The following is a 20,920-nucleotide window of genomic DNA, read 5'->3' as shown; positions in this document are numbered from 1 at the left end:
ATTATTTTTAGCTTTTGGGTCTGGAAGGAGAAGAGTCCATCAGAAGGGACAGGCGTGGTGGCAGGCGCAGGAAACTAAGAGGTTGACGACATCTCCAACCACAAACAAGGAGCAGAGAGAGAGCAAATGGTAAGTGGAGTGAGGTTATATATTCTGAAAGGCCTCCCCCAGTGGCATGGTACCTATGGCAGGGCCGACCGTACCTCCCAAACCTCCCCGAATAGCACCCACAATTGGAGACCAAGTGTGCAATGCCTGAGCCTGTGGGGGTCATTTCTCATTTAAATTAAACTTACCTTTATCCAGTATAGTGGTTTGAATGAGATGTCCCCCATATCTGGGCAGTTAAATACTTGGTCCCTAACTGATGGGTGTGTGTGGAGACTTAAGAGGTGTGACCATGCTGGAGGAAATACATCACTAGGGATGGGCTTTAGAACCTCAAGATTTGTGCCATTTCAAATTTATCCTCTCTGCTTCCTGTTTATTATTCCAGACATGTGCTCTCAAATGTTGTTGCAGCCACCATTCCTGCCTCCAGACATACTTCCCCCACCATGATGGTGATGGACTCATTCCTTTATAAGCCCCACATAACCCCTTCCAAAACTTGATTTTGTTGTAATGTGTTATAAAGGTACCTAATACTCCCAGCGAACCTGCTCCTGGATATTTGTCAAAGAAATAAAAATCCATGTCGATACTGTTCTTAAGCGGTTATAGCACTGTTATTTGTAAATAGCTTCAGTTAGAAATGATCCCTAAGCCCTTCAAGGTGAGGATGCCTAAACAAACTATGCTACATTCACATCAATGAGAAAAAGCCAGTCTCTGGAGTTTGCACATTATGTGATCCCGTTTCTAAACACTCCTGGACATGTGTGAAAATGGAGAAACAAGTTTATGTGTGGGTGTACATAAGTATGTACATGTGTGTATGTGGAGACAAGAGGAGACCTTGAGTATTCTTCCTCACATCTTGCACACCTTGCTTCTTGAGACAGAATCTCTCATTGGCCTGGGCTCACCAAGTAGGGCTAAATGTGAGATTTGTACATTGGCTTGCTACAAATCACAGTGGTTCACCGTTTCTGTCTTCCCAGGGCTAGAACTACAAGTGTATGGGTTCCTGGAACCAAACTCTGGTTCCTGTGTTTCCCTGGATGGCACATTCACGAAAAGAAAATGTGAACGTTATTGTATTGTTAAAACTCATTGTGTTATAACTTATTTCCAAATTTTAAAAAAATAATCCAACTATCAATGTCAGACATGATGATGTGTGTCTATAATATATCACTGGGACGGTTGGGTCAGGAAGTTCATGAGTCCAAGGATAGCCAGCCTTCCTTGGCTATATAGCAAGATATACCACATGTAAAAATAATAATAATTTTACTAAGTGGCCAGCAAGCCCAGTCATTGACAGCCTGGGATTGATCCTTGTGTGGGTAAAGAGGTAACTCTTCTATGTTGTCTATGATCTCCACATATGTTTTGTGACACATTCATTTGCATGCACACATAACAAATGTACTTTACATTTTAAAAATGTCAATAAGGAAGGATTGGAGAGATATTCCAGTGGTTAAGAAAGGGCTGGAGGCATTGTCTGGTAGTTAAGAATGCTTATTGCTCTTGTGGAGGACAGGGGTTCAGTTTCCAGCACCCGCGCACAGCTCAGAGTTTCAGAGGATCCCTTGAGAAGCTTTCTTCTGTTCTCCACAGGCTCCTGCAAGCACATGGTACACATAGACTCATGCAGGTACATACACATCTGTCTTAGTCAGGGTTTCTATCCCTGCACAAACATCAGGACCAACAAGCAAGTTGGGGAGGAAAGGGTTTGTTCAGCTTCCACTTCCACATTGCTGTTTATCACCAAAGGATGCAGGACTGGAACTCAAGCAAGTCAGGAAGCAGGAGCTGATGCAGAGGCCATGGAGGGATGCTTCTTACTGGCTTGCTCCCCTGGCTTGCTTTCTTTCTTTCTTTCTTTCTTTCTTTCTTTCTTTCTTTCTTTCTTTCTTTCTTTCTTTCTTTCTTTCTTTTCTTTTCTTTTCTTTCTTTGTTTTTATTTTTGTTTTTCAAGACAGGGTTTCTCTGCATAGCCCTGGCTGTCCTGGAACTCACTCTGTAGACCAGGCTGACCTCGAACTCAGAAATCCGCCTGCCTCTGCCTCCCAAGTGCTGGGATTAAAGGCATTCGCCACCACGCCCGGCTCCCAGCTTTCTTTCTAATAGAATCCAGGACTACCAGACCGGGGAAGGCACCACTCACAGTGGACCCTCCCATTCTTAATCACTAATTGAGAGTGCCTTACAGCTGGATCTCACAGAGGCATTTCTTCAAGGGAGGCTCCTTTCTCTGTGATAACTCAGGCCACACAGAATCAGCCAATGCAACATGCATATACTTTTTTTTAAAAGATACCTTTAAAAAAATTAATAAGGAGGATTTTGGTTGAGTCAAGGCAAAAGGTTCCAGGCAGGCAAGAGTCAAGTCACCTCACTTGCCACTTGCCACTTTATGACCTTGAGTCACTCAGTTCTACAGATGTCCTTTTTGGTTCCACCCTGTGCTAGCTGTATAATGCTGGGGCATTCCCAATGCGTGTATCAGATTCCTCATCAACAGAGTGGAGATAGTACCCGTTCCTTTAGAACAGGGTTCAAAGTGAGACTGAGCAATGAGCACCCCCAGAGCCTTTGATCATTCGCTCAGAGAATGAGCTCCACACGAGGTTTGCACTTGGTCTGTCTTCTGCAAAGCTGCCCCATGCCTGGGCCTCGTATCGCCTGATGATGGTTAATGATAAGCCTGGAAACAGGGAACAGCTGAAGTAGACAAAGCTATGACATCCTTGCTTAGGTGACACAGCCCACAGCACACCTGCAGTTCACTTTAGAGCACTGGTTCTCAACCTGTGGGCTCATGACCCCGCTTGAGGGTTACATATCAGTATTTACCTTATGATTTATAACAGTAGCAAAACTACAGTTTTGAATTAGCCACGAAGTAATTGTATGGCTGGGGTCAGCCTAACATGAGGAACTGTATTAAAGGGCTTTAGAGTCTAATGGCTGGCCTCAAACCATTTCTCATCGTGGTCAAAGCTCCGAAGAGAATAGAATCTGGAGCTGGCTTGGGGGTCCCCAGGCCTACAAGGAGGCCCTGGCTGTCTGGTTCTCGGGCTCTTGGATACTCGGGCACTACTGGGAGCCACAAAAGAGCTGAGAACGGAGTGGGGGCCCACGGGCTGGATCTAGCCCAGGGCTGAGGGGGGAAAGAGAGGAGCTCTGGCTGTGTGCCACGGGGAACGAGTCCTAGGCTTGTCTGTGGCGGCAGGCTTGAGCTTGGTGGCAGTCATGGCTGGGAGAGCTGAGAGGTCTTCTACGAGAGATTAGATGGTGGCTCTGCAGGCAAAGTAGGCTTGCTCCATAGCCACCCACGTTGGATCCCGGGGAAGAGAAGCAGTCCATGGTTTTAAAGGCATTTATTGTCATGGTGAAAAGTGGATGAGTAAAACCATAGCCCACTTCTCAGGGATGACCTGAAGTTAAATACCTTTTTTGCCTGGAGGAGCGTCTGGGAAGGAGAGTTTATTGGCTAAGTCCTCCAAGCCTTAAGTACCTCATTAAAATAGAAATCTGTCTTGGGGCTAGGTGACCATGGGTCACGACCTCTACCTGTGGAGGGGCTGGCGGTGTGGTGTTGCCCTTACGTGACTGATGGCCACAGACCTACGGAGGGCTGCGGCCTCGTGCCTGAAGCAAAACGCCTGTCATCCCTTTAGGGTCAGTGGGGTTTCTAGCCTTAGCTCAACCAGGAACCAGGCTTCCTTTCACCGTCCTACAGGTGTGCTGCATTCAAACAAACGGATGAAGCGAGACGTGAAATCCACTTGTCTATACTTATGGAAATAACTGTCATGTGGTCTTGAAAATGAACTTGCTGTTCCATGTTCTTTCTCTGTGAGATTTCCCATTTGACATTATGCAGTGGATGAGGCAGAGGGTGACTGAGTAGAAGAATGCTAACTAACACGGAACAGGCACATCTCCAATGGAGGATTAGAGGACTGTGTGTGATATAATATATATTTTAAATATTAAATATATTTAAATATAATACTTAAGCATATTTATGTATAATATATAAATATATAAAATATATATAAAATATATTTAAATATTATATATGTATAATATATAATATATTTAAATATTATTTTTGTGTGTGTGTATATATATATATATATATATATATGTGTGTGTGTGTGTGTGTGTGTGTGTGTGTACAAGAACTCCAGAAATTTTTCATGTTTTTCCTCCCAAAGACATTAAATACAAGGGATTTCTGTCCTAAGAAATAGATATTTGAGCCCCAACATAATTACTGTGACTCACTTTTTTAAATGTTGAGTTTGAACCCTCTCCATTTGGACTTTTGCTTGTGTTTGCTGGGGAGAAATTCTAATCTCTAGGAAGAGCCTAGAGAGCTGGGGAGACATCTACTTGTAAGGGAAAGAGCAACGCTGGCTCCTTAGAAAGATTCCCCAAACCCTTTCTCACGAAGCTACAGCCGTCACCTCAGGTCTGATTCATCTAGGTCTTGCTGTCTCGTGGTGCTTTGAATGAGAGCCTTGTAGGCTCTGTGGTGGCTTGAATGAGCATGCTCTGCATGTTTGAATTCTTGATCTCTAATTGGTTGAACTGTTTGGGGAATAATTAGGAAAATGTGGCCCTGTTGTAGGAGGTGCACAACAGAGGGCGTGGTTTTTTTTTGCTTTCAAAAGCCCTGTCTCACTCTGTCTCCATCTTTCAGGCATGATGTAAGCGCTCAGCTACTGCTCTATGGCTATGCCTGCCTGCCACCACCATGCTTCCCACCGTAGTAATCTTAGAGTAACTCTGAAATTATGTTTTATAATGTTTTTATAAGCTGTTCATAAAATTTATTTAATGTATATGAGGTCTCTGTCTTCAAGAATGCCTGCAGGCCGAAAGAAGTTATCAGATCCCATTATACATGGTTGTGAGCTGCCATGGGGTGCTGGGAATTGAACTCAGAACCTCTGGAAGAACAGCCAGTTCTCTTAACCACTAAGCCACCTCTCCAGTCCCCTATAAAGTATTTATAAATCGATCAATTAAATGCTTCTCTTTTATCAGCTGCCTTGGTCATGATCTTCACAGCAATAGAAAAGCAACCAAGATGGGGTCAAGTATTTGAATGCCTGACCCCTAGGTAATACTGTTTGATGAGGAGGTACAACCTTACTGAAGGAAGCAGGTCACTTTGAAACCTTATATAGCCTCACCCATTTGCAGCTCACTTTCTCTGCCTCTTGTTGTTGTTTGTTTGTTTTGGTTTTTGTTTTTTTCGAGACTGGGTTTCTCTGTATAGCCCTGGCTGTCCCAGAACTCACTCTGTAGACCAGGCTGGCCTCGAACTCAGAAACCTGCCTGCCTCTGCCTCCCGAGTGCTGGGATTAAAGTCGTGCGCCACCACCGACCAGCTAACTTTCTCTGCTTCTTGACTGAGACTGAAGAGGCACGAGCTTAGCTTCCTGTCCCAGCTGCCTGCTGCCACGGCTTCCCTGTCTTCATGGACTCTCCCACCAGACGTGGAAGCTCAAATTCTTTTTCCTTAGATTGCCTTGAGTCGTGATATTTTTTAGTCATAACAGCAGGAAAGTGACCCATTCATAGCCCAGGGGTACAGTTCAGAAGTGAGCCCCAAAGGGCATGTGTTTAATCTTTGTGACCAGTTTATTATTTGGAAGTAGCAGACACCTTAAGAGGCGTAGCCTAATGGAGGGAAGTCGATTAACTGGGGAAATACTCTTCTAGGGCTTTCTGAGATTCCGGCCTCTCTTGTCTCTTTTATTCTGGTTGGCCACAAGGTAAACGGGCTTCCTCTGCCAGGCAGCCTCACTGTGTGTTGTGTGACTTTTCCTGGCGAGACACAGCAAATGTCTATTTGCCTCAGATAGGGCACTGAACAAAGAAATGATGTCCAGTTGAATTCCTTGTGGTTACTTACAGAAGTGTGAGTAACTCCAATACAACTGCTCGCGAAGAAGCCCAGCCTTGAAAGCTACATCCCTAGAGCTCTCTGCACAAACACCCAATAGTTGGGCTTCAAGGAGTCTCCTTTCTTTCTGTAATTGTGGCTGCTGCTGTTATACAGTCCTGCTGGAGGAGGGGTGGCCTTCGTGTGCGCATCCAACGTTCTATGTCTTCCTCGATCACCTTTCTACCTTACTATCATTTAGGCACAGACTCTCATGGACCCTGGAACTGAGACACAAACTCTCCTCTGGGATCCTGCTGTCCCTGCCTCCCCAGCACTGGGAGCATGGGGCATGCACCACTGTACCTACCTTATTTTCTAAAGTGGGTGCTAGGGATCTGAACTCCTGTCCTCACGCTTGTGCTTCAGCTACTTTTACCAAGCCCAACCCCAATCAGTTGTAAGTTTTGACCAGATTAGCTTGGTTCTGGATGTTTCTTCAGTTCATCAAAATGTGTTTCTTTCCCTCTTGTGAAATGGATGTCGTTGACTCCCATGTTTGTTCTGCCCCTTTCCTGAAAGGTAAAGCATCATTACAGGCTGCCCAGTTTCATGGGGAAGCCCCCCCCCCAGCAGTGCCAGTATTACCCAAGAGCTTGGCAGAAACACAGCATGCCAGCTGCCCTTTCCCAGAAGAGAACTGGAGAGTGAGCAGGCCCTCCAGGTGTCTCATTTGCACATTAGGAGGGTAGACAGGAGAGGCCTCAGAGGGTGCAGGTCTAACCAGCTCCCCTTAGCTGTTCTGGTCCCCACTGGCAGGGACAGAAATTCTCTAAAGATAGTTTTTTTCTAAGTGTGGTCCAAAAACCTGCAAGGGCTTCATTGTTTTAATTTCACCACAAACCTCTGCAATCAGATTGTGGGAATCAGCCTTTTTAAAAAGAGAACAGGCTGCTCACTCCCGAGTGACTTATTTACATGAAAGTTGGAGAGCCACAGAGGCCGGCCCAGCTTCCCTCCTTGAAGCAGTCTCTCCTTGAAAGCAGCCCTATCTAATTGAGTTCAGCCTAAAACAGCCCGCAGGAACTATATGACTCTCTGAAGAAAATGAAATTGTTAGGTTAAAGAAGCTCCGGTTTATGCTAGGCATTCATTTCCATATCCACTAGTCATTTGTCTCTAACTCCAGTCCCTGGAAGATAAATTCCCAGTAACCCTGACTCAGTGACACCCCTCCTCCCCATACATGACACTCGTTATGACTAATTTTTTTTTCTTTTGCTTCTGTAACTTGCTTACAGATACCCCAAGATTGTTTTAAGTTGCCTCAACCACTTAATTTGTCAAAATAGAACAGTTGTTACTTGTTTGCATAGATATTGAAGGTCTTTGTGTAGTATTTCCCTTTTAAAGTCCTTCCCCGTGTCCCTTCTGCCCAGCAATCTCGAAGTTGGCTCAGAGACAGCTAATCGACAAATCCTTTCATTATAATTGGATCGAGTCTGTAGTCTTTTCCCAGGGGTCACCAACTCCGTAACAGTCACCTCCTTAGTCCTTCAAATCTGTGAACAGACTCCTTCTCCTACCTGCATGACATGGCTTGGATCTCCCAACAGTTGCTTCTGTTTCTTATTCTTCTGGTTGCTCTCCTGTACTCCTCTGCCCTCACAATGGCAGCCTTCCTTTTCTGCTGTCTATACTCCTCAGAGAAAGAAGCCCAAACCAGAGAAGACCTTTCTGTGGCACAAATGGTACTATCAATTAGCTTTAATCAGAAAGTCGCATATTTCAGTATTTTATGTTGGATTTTTGTTTTATTTCAGTTGTTTGGGGTTTTTTTTGTTTTTGTTTTTGTTTTACAGCATCTCATGTGTCCCAGGCTGGTCTCCAACTTGCTATACATCCAAAGATGATTTTGAACTTCTTATCTTTCCTGCCTTCACCTCTGGAGTGAAAGGATTTGGAGACATGAAACGTCACACCCAGTTTCTGCAGTGCTGTTGATCAAATGTCAATGAGCTATAACCCCAATGACCATATGGCTGTTTTGAGACAGGGTCTTACTATGTAGCCCAGGCTAAGCTTGAATCCCTCCTCCCCCTCCCCCTCTGTGTGTGTGTGTGTGTGTGTGTGTGTATGTGTGTGACCTTGTGCACACATATGCGGAGGCTGCAGTTGGACAGTGGACGCCTTCTTCCATCATTTTACACCTTTTTTTTTTTTTTTTTTTTTTTTCTGAGTTTTGCTGTTATAATTTTTTTTTTTTTTTTTTTTTTGCCATGGAGTGACTTGCCTGAAACTGGTGCTTGCCAGTTTAGCTAGACTGGCCAGCCAGCAAGCCCCAGGGATCTTCCTGTCTCTGTCTGCCCAACACGGACATTGTAGGTGTGCACCACAGAGCCCTGTACTTTGCTGTCCCAGGTATCCAAAGGTTCTCAGACTTGTGTGGCAAATGGTTTACTGACTGAGCCCCCTCCCCAGGTTGACCCTAAGGCCTTGGTCTTCCAGCCTACAACTGAGTGCTGGGTTCCAGGTGTGTGCCATCCATCACACTTGACTCTGGGTACTTTAATAAAGTAGCTGATGGTGCATTGTCTTCTAGAAAAGCTGCACATCATGGGATCACGGTATACTGCTAACATTTAGTTCTCATGCCTACGTTTCCACCACTTACGTTAACCTGCATTTGACCTTCACTCATGACCCAGACAGATTTCAATGCCATGTTTCTGCCCGCTGTTTCAGGTGGCAACGGATTTCTGGTCAGTGGTCTTAAAGAGAATGGACAGTCTTAGATTACAGCCATTTGCTCTACCCTTCTCCCCTAAAACACATACAACACGGATTCAAGCCCAACCTTGTTAACCTTCTCAGTGAGGTCTTAAACACATCCCTTGGTTTTATGCTTCAGATATTAAGTGTCCCCACAAAGGCTCATCTATTGGAGGTTTGGGCTTTAGCTGGTGTGATATTCGACCATGGATGTGTTCATAGCCGAATAGACTATAAGGTAGGGGGTCCTAGCTAGAAGAAGGCCACTGGACCTGTGCCACTGGAGAGTTATCCTGTCCCAAGACTCTTCCTGTATCACTCTGCTTGCTGGCCGATAGGAGGTAAGCAACCTTCCACTATCGTGTCTTCTCACCATGTTTCTGCCTTACCATCATCAATCAAAGGCAACAGAGCCAGCCAACCGTGGACTTAAAGCCTTGGAAGCCATGAGTTAAGATAAACGTTTCCTCCCTTCAAGAGATTCTTTTTCCGTTTTCAGGTACTCTGTTCTAGTGGTAAGAAACCATCTAATACACTTAGCTTTACAAGCCCAATTTCATCTGTAAAAAGGCCATAATAATAGGAACCTGTTAAGACAAAGATAAAGATCCAATAAAATAATTAAACTTTATATTTTGTAAAATATAAAACCACAAATCTGGGTTATTAATAAAAAGCATTCCCAAATTACTAATAAGCTATAAACTTAACATACTAGTAATTAATGAATGGATTGAATGTCTCAGTTCTAAATCTTCTGACACAATGAGAACCTGACAAAACCTGTTTCTTCCCCCATCATAACTGACCCATTCTTGTTTGTTCTTATTGCTCTGTGTGTCTGTGTGTCTGTCTGTCTGTCTGTGTGTGTGTGTTTGAGTGTGTGTGTGTGTGTGAGTGTGTGTGATAATTCTTTTCTTTCTTTCTTTCTTTCTTTCTTTCTTTCTTTCTTTCTTTCTTTCTTTCTTTTTTTTTTTTTTTTTTTTCAGGGTAGCCCTGGCTGTCCTGGAACTCCCAGACTAGCTTTAAACTCAGAGATCTGCCTTTCTCTTCCAATGGACTATAGGAATGCACCAACGAGAGGGAAGGGAAACAAGGATGTTCGTCTTGAAAGCTGCCCACACAGAGGCAAGTGAAACGGGAAGACACTCCCAGTTGCTGACACGGGGGGTCACAGGACACACAGTATTAACTTCCAGGTTCTCACGAAAAGAGGAAGTTAAAGTTGCTAGCGTTTGATCATTGGAATTCTGCAGAGGTGGGGTCCAAGCTTAGGGAAACCTGCAGTGAGCTTTCGATATCCCACCAACCCAGGACCACACCCGCCTCACTGCTGACAAAGCCCTCTGGAGTTCGTCAGGGCCAATGAGGTTTGGGCTAGAAGCCCGTGAATGTGTGCAGATCGTCCCAAAGGTATCAAGTTACCTGGAGGAAATAAAAACCTAAGGTTTAACTCGAAGGACTAGGAAAGGCTTGGCAGTGTGGTGATACCTCCAAGTACCTCTCCAAAAGGGACTTTTGCTAATAATATTGATGATTTACAGATTGGACAGGAGAGAGGTCTCAGAACACACATCTTTCCCCAAGAGATGAACAGGGCTAGAACCTGAGACGAGGCAAAGGCGAAAGTTCAGTAGTAAATATACCAACACCACACAAGTAACAAACACCTAATATTTATTAATAAATTAGTATACTTGAAGGCATTTTTCTGATATCAGTTCCTCACCACTAAGCCCGCCCAACGCAAAGGCAGCCGACGTCCACCTCTGCATGAGTCTGACGACCGCGCCTCAGCGGGCAGGTTGATAAATGGGCGCATAGTTGCAAATTTATCAGACGAGAGTTCTTACAGCTGCAGCCATTTTTAATGAAAGTGATTGGATGACGATGAAAACCCAGCAAGGCCTCGAGGGCAGACTGGACCTATTGACTATGTGTATTTTTATAAAAAAGGGGGGGGGGATTGAAAAAAAAAAAAACCAAGAAAGATATTTTTCAAAGCAAAGCTGGGCATAAAGTGCCACTGGCACTTAAGGTTGGCTTTCCAAGGTGCAGCAGAGGTGTCCCTAAAAGATGAAGATTGAGTTCTTTGGTGGCCCAGGTGTCAAGCCACTGAAATAGCAAGTCCTGGCGACTTAAAGATTTCATTCTCCAGCCCAGAGCATAGTAGCGTTAAGAGGTGCACAAGTTATCAGGCAGTGTACGGTGTCCAGACGAAAACCATACAGTCAGCGCTAGGGAGTGTGGTCAAGTTTCAGCCGTGAATATGAACTATATAACAAGACATGTAGAAGACAACTCAAAGTCGAATTGAGTTACAGTCATCAACAGGGTCGTAGATTCCCTCCGTCCTCAGGAACGCTTGTGAAGCACGAACAATAAGACAAATAGCAATAATAATTAAAACAGAAAAAGTAGGTGTGAAGGTTGAAAGACTTATGTCTACTTCTAGGAGTCACAAGATGCCATTAGGTTTTTAAGAAGTTGAGAGTCTCGGGACGCAGCATATGGGAGAAGTCACACTGCGTTTATGTTAAGTTTTTAAAGTGCACAGAATAGTGTTGAAGATATATAAGAAGGCAAAAATGGAGAATATATGGAACTTAAAAAAAGGTTTTAGTGGTGGGCGTTTTCCAACAGTTATACATTGTAAAGGCTTTATACATTCACTTTCAGGAAGAAAGAAAGAACGAGAGAGAGAGAGAGAGAGAGAGAGAGAGAGAGAGAGAGAGAGAGAGAGAGAGAAGCCCAAACTCAAGCACCGGCCATACATTCTGTTAAACACATACATACACGCACACACCAAAACACAAAAGTCAGAAACGAAATGAAATCACCCCGCCAGTAGGTTGATTCCCAGAATGCAGTGCCCCTGTGCTCTACAATAGGTCAGGAAGATGGCTGTACACAGAGTCCAAGAGGGTCTGGCTGGCTTCTTGGCTCTTGACCCCAATGATCTCGAAGAGACGGTCCAGTTTGTCCTCAGCCTGGGGGATCTCTTCAATCACCCGCAGCTCCTCGGGGTTCAGGATGTGCAGCATGTCGTCAAAGATGGGCTGCAAATCACAGGGGTCCAGGCGGACCTGACGCAACACTGTGTCCTTCTTTTCTGCAGGGAGCAGGGGAAGGAGAAGGAGAGAGAGATGAGAGGGACTAGAGGGCCAGATGAGGAGCTGCTGGCATTCTGAACCTAGTAGGTTTCCCTGAGTGTGAGCGGGCGAGCGGGCGGGCGAGCGAGCGAGCGACCTGGGACATTTAAAATAACACAAGCCTCTTTATTTGCATGGTGCATAGGAACAGAAAACTGTATTTGCAGGGATGTGGTGTCCCAATTCTGCAATCTCAGCACTTAGGGGTAGAGGCCGGAAGATCAGGAGTTCAAGACCATCTGCCAACCTGGGCTACATGAGACCCAGCTCATAAAACAACAACAACAACAACAACAAAAACAAAAAAGGAAAAAGATCTGCTTAATAGAAATGCAACAAGGAACTACCTGAATAGATTCTTTTGATTTTAATCTTATTTTAAAATGATGTGCATATTATGTAGAGGCATCGGATCCCCTAGAACTGGAGTTACAGGTGTTTGTGAGCCACCCAATGTGGGTTCTGGGAATCAGGCCCTCTGAAAAATCAATATGTGCTCTTAACCTCTGAGCTATCTCTCCAGTACACTAGAATGGATTCTTAATGTGTTAATAATAATAAATTGTCGTGTCTTTAATGGTTCCTAAATTCTTCTGAAACTCAGAAGTGCTGCCACACTTATGAACAAAAGTCCCAAGCCAGTGGACTCCGCTTCTCTCTATAAATAGTTGTATTATCATATATATATATATATATATATATATATATATATATATATATATATAGTTTTTATATGAGTGAGCTTATGTGCATCATATATGCAGGCAGTATCCAATGAGATCAGAAGAGGCTGCCAAATCCTCTGGCATTCCAGGAGGTTTGCGAGCCGTCTGTGGTTGCTGGGAATTGAACCCAGGTCCTCTGTGTTAGCAGTAAGAGCTCTTAACCACTGCGTGTGTCTCCAGCGCTGGCAGTGCAACGTTTCAAAAACAAAAGCACTGAGAGACTAAAGGCCCTTGAAATAAGAAAATGGTGTTCCTTGGGTCACACTCTGTAGTGCAGAAGAGAAACGTCTATTAAAATCACCAAATATTTCCTTTAAAAGAAACTAAATGTGTTAAACATAAATTAAAATAGAAATACACATTAAATATTATAATATATTATAAATTATAATAAAGTGTAATTAAGAAATTGCAATAGAAGTATATAAAATGAATTACTCTAAATATGTAACATCTATGAAAAAGGAAGTATCTTAAAAATGAAATACAGACTAAATCTATACTACTCTTCACTGAGATGGAACTAACAGTTGCCCAAAAACCAGGAAACTTCTGACAAAACCTTGTCATGGGTACTGTGTGGCATCAAATCCACTACCTCACTATCAAGGTTTTGTGAGGTGGCCCACTTAGAATCCCAGCACTCAGGGGAGGCAGAGGCAGGAGGATGATAGCAAATTCCAGGCCAACCTGGTGTACATAATTCCTAGGCTAGCCAGGGGGACACTTGAAAGACCCTGTCTCAAAACAAAGCCGACAGATTATTTACCAACTTATAATTACTTGAATTTATTTATTTTTTAACAGTTTATGTATCTCAGGCTATCCTCAAACTCAGTATGTAGCTGAGGACAACTGAGTTTTTGTTTTTGCTTTTTGAGACAATCTCATTTTGTAGCCCCAGGCTGGCTTCAAATTCACAGAGATCTGCCTGCCTCTCTTTCTTAAGTGCTGGGATCAAAGGCGTCTACCACCACGCCCATCTGACTTTGAATTGTTTATTTTCTCAAATGCTAAAATACCAACTGAGCGCCACCACACTCTGCTTTTGTGTCTGCTGGGCTTCATGCCTGCTAGACAGGCACCTTACCCACTGAGCCCTAACCCCCTACTCTATTAGGCTGAAAATGTGTGCAATCTAGTTTAGAGTGAATTTTAGGATCAATTCCAAACACTAAAACTACTTCTGACTCTCCGGATGGGTTACGCTCTTCATCCTTAGACTCGGCAAGTGTGAGGAATAATAATTCTCTAAATCAGCTACACTGTCTTCTGTCAGATGTCTCCTGAAGCACACATTTGATAGTATCCCAAGGATAGAAGCTAATGGGCCTGTATCAAAGCTGGGTCTGGACGGGGCCCAGTTGTAAAGACTTTTCAGGGGTATCCATGTTAATTAGTGATGTGGATCCCTTGTGAACACTTTTAATGAACAGGTCATTCCATTGGCTCAGCTACAACCGGGCTGTGGGAGTGGTCAGAGAGATGGCCCCAGGCCTCACAGAGTGGGGTACCTTTGGTAATAAAGGAGCCATTTCTGCTCAGCGCTGAAGAGCCACTGGATGTGGAGTCGCAGCGCAGAAGGGGCTCTGACTCATCCACGAAGAAGCCCTTGTTCTTGTCCAGTGGTGAGGGCTCCACAGTCAGGAGAGTGGAATTCTCAAGTTTCACGTTAGGACTGGGAATGGGGCTCGGGCTAAGCGGACTGGGGCTCATGGGGAGAGCCAGTTTGTCTGTTTCCAACTGCGGAAAGAAAAAAATATATAAATGTATTAGATAAAATCAAAATTATGTAGAAACAAAATGAAACTAAACCCTCCTCCTTTAACACTTTTTGTTCTGTTTAAAGGTTTTTGATTCTTCCACTTGTGTGTATTTCTTATTTGCTGTGATATTATTAAACACATATACACTTTTTGACAGTGTCTTACTATGAAGCTCAAGCTAGCTTTGAACTCACAGAATTCCACCTGCCTGTACCTCCTGAGTTCTGAGAAGATAAGGATGTGTACCATCACATCCTGCTCCAACAAATGCTTGAACCCTTTCAGAGGACATGTGAAGCCAGGTATGGTGACAAACCAATTTGGGGGTTGAAGATAGCCTGAGCTAACAAGATTTTTATCTCCTCCCCCCAAAAACAAAACAACAAAAGACAACAACAGCAAAACCACACCATCCACAACCCTTCCCCCCCACACACACATACACAAAACATACATGAGAGCAGATACTGCAATATTAATAATTAGGAGACCTGTAAGGCGATGTATACCTGTAATCCCAGCTACTCTATAAATGGCAAATTTGGTGCCAACTTAAGCAACACTTTAAGCAAAAACTAAAGGAGCACATGTGTGCACTTATTTAGTTATTTTCCTTATTGATGTGATAAAATACTCCAACGTGAGAGACTTAAGGGAGAATGGACTTATCCCTGTTCAACTCACAGATCAAGGCACACAGTCCATCCTTCTGGGAGTTGGTCACACGGTACCCAAAGTCAAGAAACAGAGAGCACTGGATGCAAGAATTCTAGTGTGGCTTTTATTATGCAATCCAGGACCTCCTGCTTTGGGAGTGGCCCTGCCTACAACTAAGGCAGATCTCTAGGCAAGGCCCTGGTGGTTCAGGCCCAGCAACATGGAAGGCCAACATGGATGCAATGGAAGCAGAGTGGCACCTGTGAGTTTAGGGCTAGTCTCGTGGTTTTTCAGACTGCTTGGTGTGAGTGTGATCCTGTTCTCCTTTGAAAGAAAGATGAGAAAGAGAAAGAGAACGGGGTGGGGGGTGAGAAAGCCAGAGTTCATGTCAAGTCTATTTGATCTCTCCACTCCACCCTTTCTTTTAAGAAATACTCCACAATTACACCGGGCACTTATGTCATCCTCTAGCCCACTGTCCTTACGTTGGCATTCCCAGGCATCGTGGTTAATACTAATTGTCAAGTTGACAAGCTCTGCCATCACCTAGCAGCCAGTCCTCTGGGAAGGCTTGTAAAGGTGGAAAGAGCTCTTCCACTGCTGGTTGGAATACCAGGCCAAAGAAAAAAAAGGAGGCCATGGGGCTAGTGAGATGGCTCAGCAGTTAAGAACACTTGCTGCCCTTGAAGAAGACCACAGTTCAGTCCCTGGAATACACTAATGCCTAAAAACCCCAGCTCCAGAAGATCCAGTGCCCTCCTCTGGTACTCACGGATACCCTCATACATGTGCTATGCGTGTATTCACACACAGACATGAAGTAAAACAGAATAAACACTTTTTAAAAGAAGCTGTGTACTGACATCTGTTTCTCTGTTTCCTTGCTAGAGAGGTGGTGTGACCAGCTGCTCCAAGGTCCTGATGCCATTCCTGGATTGGATCTTATATTGTTTCTTGTCAGGACCCAAGATGGCCAGTCACACAGCTGAGAAGACCACACACACTCTCCTGAAGCTATTGATGACCACCTTGAGAATACCCATCATTCTCGCAAGCTCGTCAAGTGAGTGAGAGTCTGTCAACCTCTCCAGACAAAACATTGATTCAGATTTTAAATGATCATATTACAAAGTCATGTAAGACATGAAGCAGACATGCCTGCTTCTTTTGCAACTCTTAATGACTGGGGCATTGTGGCAAGTGATTGGGGAGACCTGCAGAGGCCACCAGTTCCTGCACACTGCTGACCTTCTAGCTGGACATTCCCATAAACCACCGCCCATAGCTGGCTGTGAATCCAGAGTAGGTTCCAGAACTGGTTAACATGCATCCCCAGAAGGGACTTTCTGATCCCCAGATAAGAGTTATGCATATGCTTTGAGTTTTAATTCAACGGGCCCTGGCATAGGGCATATTAAATTAAATGCCCTGAAAATGCATGCAGTCACTCATTCATGCCAACATCCTCCTTTGTGCCCCCAATTGACAAAGAGCACTTGTCTACATTCTGGTTCTCAGGAACATTACACTGGTTGACCTAGTCCATCAATATAGCACACTGTTCTTGGGAGAGAGAGAGAGAGAGGAAAAAAGAACTTCCCACCCACAAATTCATGCCAAAATATAAGTCCCACCCACCTATTTCCTTTAAAACTTTCCATCTTTATTTTCCTAGTAACTTTGCTAGAAGTCGGGAAGTAGGTACCAGATTTCCAGCATCATTGCACAAGGTCCTGAGTTGAGGTCCCTGTAGTTAAAGCCAGGTGACTAGAAGGTGTCCCGGAGAATGTCTCAGCAAGTGGACTTACCTAGTTAGCATGGCTAACGGTAGAGTCTGCACATCCTTCTACAAAATCTACTCTCTGGCTTTGGGTGCCTGGCTGCATGCTGCATCTATCTGAAAGTTATTTGCATTTCCCTCATACGCTCATAGAAATGTCTTTCCTCCTTTTGACCTAATATTTTCAACAGCTCTCAGAGCTACTTTGCAACCCTGTATCAGGTATTGTGTCCCCTGGAATATCTCTAACAGTAAACTGGATCACCAGGCCCTATGGAATAAAATGGTTGCTCTATTAACTATGAAAGTTCATGATTTGGCATTTTGAGTTTATAGCAATAAAGAACATCAATATTAATATGACAATATCATTTAAAAGAGAAGATATTTGTATTTGTTTGTTTGTTGTTTGTTTGTAAGACACAAACAAACTTATATCCCTGGCTGGCTTCTAACTCACTGTGCAGCCAAGGATGAACTGAAACTCTGATCCTCTTGAGTCTACATTCTGTATTACAAAGCGATGGGCTATCAAACACATGGCTCTATGCGTATTAGACAACCACTCTGCCAACTGAACCACATTCCCAGCCAGAGGAGATACTAGAACAAGAAAGCCAGATTTCCTCAGCAGAGAGGAAATTCCTTTAAAAATGCACAAAAAGTGGTAAAAAAAACAAAACAAAACAAAACAAAATAACCACAAAATAGAGTAACTTAATTTATCCACTAAGCATCTTTGGTTTGTCCAAATTCTCTGTGGGGGCATATTAATTTTCTAATAGAAAAACAAAGTGTGTTATTTTTAAAAGCATCCCCACTGATAAGTATATTTCCCTTCTGCTAATTTGAAGCTCTTGTGGCTGTGGTAACTTGTATTTATAGTGGGCTAGAGAACAAGACTGCTGGCATCATGTCTTCGCAGCTCAGACCCTCTGCACTTTTGGTCAGTGTTCATGGATCCAGACTGCTGAAACCACCCCAGCTTACAGAAGAGAGAAGCATCCTGTGACCTCTTAGAAGAAAGGACTCTGGGAAGGCATGAATCCTCCAGAAGTTTGTCGCACCTCCAGAAAGACTAGAAAACCGTGGCTCTTTTTGCTTGAAATTGGTGAGAGGAGAGAAGCAGAAGCCAATGAGAGGAAGAAGGGAGAGCGAGAGAAACAAACAGAAAGAGGAGGGATGGGGCAAAGGAAGAAAGGCTCTGTAGGCAGCCCAACCATAACAGTTCTATTGAGTGCACTTCCAGAACATGCTATTTTCTTTGGCCCAAAGAGTCCTTAGCGCTCTCCCTGATTAGCTTCCAAACGGGTACACTTAGTACTTCCGGGTGCTTATTAATCCAAAGTGGCAGGGAGGGTAGATAAACAGCCGCCCGTACTTACAGCTGAGTCAGCCCTCTAGCCCCATGGCTGTTGTGATTTCCTTTCAGAATATCAGGAGCATGGAAGACAAAGAGTCATCTAAATGGATTGGATAAACATGGCAGAGTCTGAGGCCTGAGTATCTCTGGGCTCTAGGGACGGTGACAGTGCATCTAAGCTATACTGGAACATGGCAGCCATCTTCTCGATCCATTTCTGCTGAGTCCTTGTCAACCCTCCCAGTTCCAAGCTGAAGGGCCCACCACTCTGCATCCTCAACTCAACTGGAAACTGTCACTGCTATTATGAGGCTGGGAAATCGTGGCAGGCCTTTCCAGAGAAGGCAAACTGGGACAGCGCAACGTTTCTTGGCTTCTGGGGATGGTGAGCCATGAACATCCTGCGACAAGGGTGGTGTTGAAATCAAGCAAGATTTGGACTTGTCTGCTTCCGCAACCTGGCAGCAGCCCTGAGTGTCCTTTGCCCTGGTCCTAACCTCCCTAGGTACTTCCTCAGGGTGCATTTCCTGTTCCCCGAACTTAAATGCTCAAGAAATGAAATAAAATTAAAGCGTCTCCAAAGTTGCAGAAAAGTCACAAGTCTCATTTGCCAGCTGTGCGTTCTTAGAAAAACCGCTTCCCTCGGCAGACCAGCTTCCATGTTTATTTCTGAACTAAAGAACATAGGTTAGTTAGGTCACCTCTAAATTGCTTCTATCCCATACTGCTTGTTTTATTATTACCATTGCATTCTTTTACCCACCTCCACGCTACACACACACACACACACACACACACACACACACACACACACACAAATCTCTTCAATCCTCTTTGCCAAGTTACCCCCAATTAGTTCATTCAACTAAGGTTTATCAGGGTTATTGTCAGTTACCACCCAATTACGGTCTCCCTGTGGTTGCACAATCTGTATTCACCAAACGAATTAATGGCTTTGATTCATCACTAATCCCCTGAAATGAAGTATTAATTATGCAGCCTGGATGCTCCTTGCCAGCCCCTTAAAATGGTTCAGCTTAACCCCTTAGCCCCTGACATTCCCCAGATGGATATCACCATGCCTTCTTCCCTAGGACAGAGTCGCAGACACCTAGTGACCAATAAGGAAGTTCCTCACACACAAAAGCCACCCTTTCCACTTAAGGGCCCTTCTATATCTCATTTAACACCATGAAGGAAGGGGAAGTTCTCGGCTTGCTCGTGAAAAAAAAAAAAAAGTGTCACTTTATTAATGGTTTCAAGAGTGCCCTTTGCTAATCCCAGATGAAACTAATTGCTAGTCCATGAGTTAGATAGCTTCACCTAGACCCACCCCCATACCCAGCACTCGGGATGCAGCTCAGCTGGTAGTATACTTGTCTAGCATGCACCACGTCCCCGAGTTCAATACTCAGCACCACATAAAACTGGCCATGGTGGCACATACCACCAGGTGGAGACAGGAGGGTCAGCCCTTCAAGGGCAAGCTTAAGAAGAGCTGGAACTAAAAGACCCCATCTTTGAAAAGCGTAGGAGATGGGGAAGAAAGGAAAAGCTGGCAGTCACAGAATGCCAAAGTGATTCCATCCAAGCTGTCTGCAACCCATTGCTGAGGAATGAGAGAACCTACAGCGCTTGGAGAGGCTGAGCCCCGTAAACTCATGACCAACAGTACACAAGCACAGGAAGCTGCCCCGGCCTCTGGGCGGAGGAAGGGTTGCTCGGCAGGGGCTGCCAGGGCCTGGAACTCGGAACTTTACCCTCCAGCTGCGAAGACGCTCTAGGATGGAAGGGTGGGTGAGGGAGTCTGTAAACACCACACACTTTGAGACCAAAAATTTGTTTTCTATTTGAAAGTAGTGCCGAATCCAGCAGACCGGTGATGGAAGAACAAGCAAATAGAATTTCCACTAAAAGTTTAATCTCAAGGGAATTCCAGCCACAAAGGAGTATAAATGACAAGCAGGTGGTGGTGGTGGTGGTGGTGGTGGTGGGGTGATGTTATCTCAAGCTTGTTTCCCTCGCCTTCCCAGTGCAAATAATGAATATGAAATTACATTTCAGACCATTTGCAGGTCCGGAGGGGAATTTCAGCTTGAGCCTTATCTTTCTTGCCAGGTCAGTATTTTGTAATACTTGACTCTATCGAATCTACTGGTCCTTATGTTAGAGAGCAAACATTCAGATGATAAAGTAATAAAGAAGTTAAATCCAGGGCAGGAAAGATGGCTCAGTGGGTGAAGAGCACTTGTTGCTCTTGCAGAGGCCTGAGTTCAAGTCCCAGCACCCACACGGTGGCATACAACCCTCTGTTACTCCAGTTTCCAGTGATTCCGTACTTTTTTCTGACCTCCACAGGAACCAGGCATGCTTGCAGTACACATGCAGACAAAACATTCATTTAAAAATTTTTAACTTTAAAAAGGAATTTAAGTCTATGTGCTCTCAGGATTTCAGATAAGTCAGATCATAAAAATTTTATCTGAATCTATTTCATTCCCAAATTCACAGGCTGAAGAATGCCTGAAACGATATGATTTCTTAACCATATAACAATATAATAAAAAAAGATGATGTATTTGAAAGAGGGGAAGAAAGGGGATACGGGAAGGTTTGGAAGAAGGGAAGGGGGGTTAAATGATGAAATATCTTTTTTTTCTTTACTTTTTTTTTTTTTTTTTTTTTT

General features: G+C 44.1%; 1 protein-coding gene across 1 annotated transcript in view; it reads right to left on the bottom strand.

Annotated features, from left to right (window-relative positions):
- Window positions 1-10,499: 10,499 nt before the first annotated feature.
- Window positions 10,500-20,920, bottom strand: part of Tnfrsf21 (TNF receptor superfamily member 21) — a 71,116-nt gene continuing 60,695 nt past the window's right edge. The window contains exons 5-6 of the mRNA XM_021218076.2: window positions 14,183-14,411; window positions 10,500-11,903 (exon numbers count right to left, since the gene is read on the bottom strand). Of these exons, the coding sequence (XP_021073735.1) occupies window positions 11,674-11,903; window positions 14,183-14,411 (459 nt within the window). The 3' untranslated portion in view covers window positions 10,500-11,673. The remainder of the gene's footprint in view (window positions 11,904-14,182; window positions 14,412-20,920) is intronic.

The sequence above is a fragment of the Mus pahari genome, chromosome 18, assembly GCF_900095145.1.
Source record: "Mus pahari chromosome 18, PAHARI_EIJ_v1.1, whole genome shotgun sequence".
NCBI classification, from domain to species: domain Eukaryota; kingdom Metazoa; phylum Chordata; class Mammalia; order Rodentia; family Muridae; genus Mus; species Mus pahari.
This window is presented reverse-complemented; position numbering and strand designations above follow the sequence as displayed.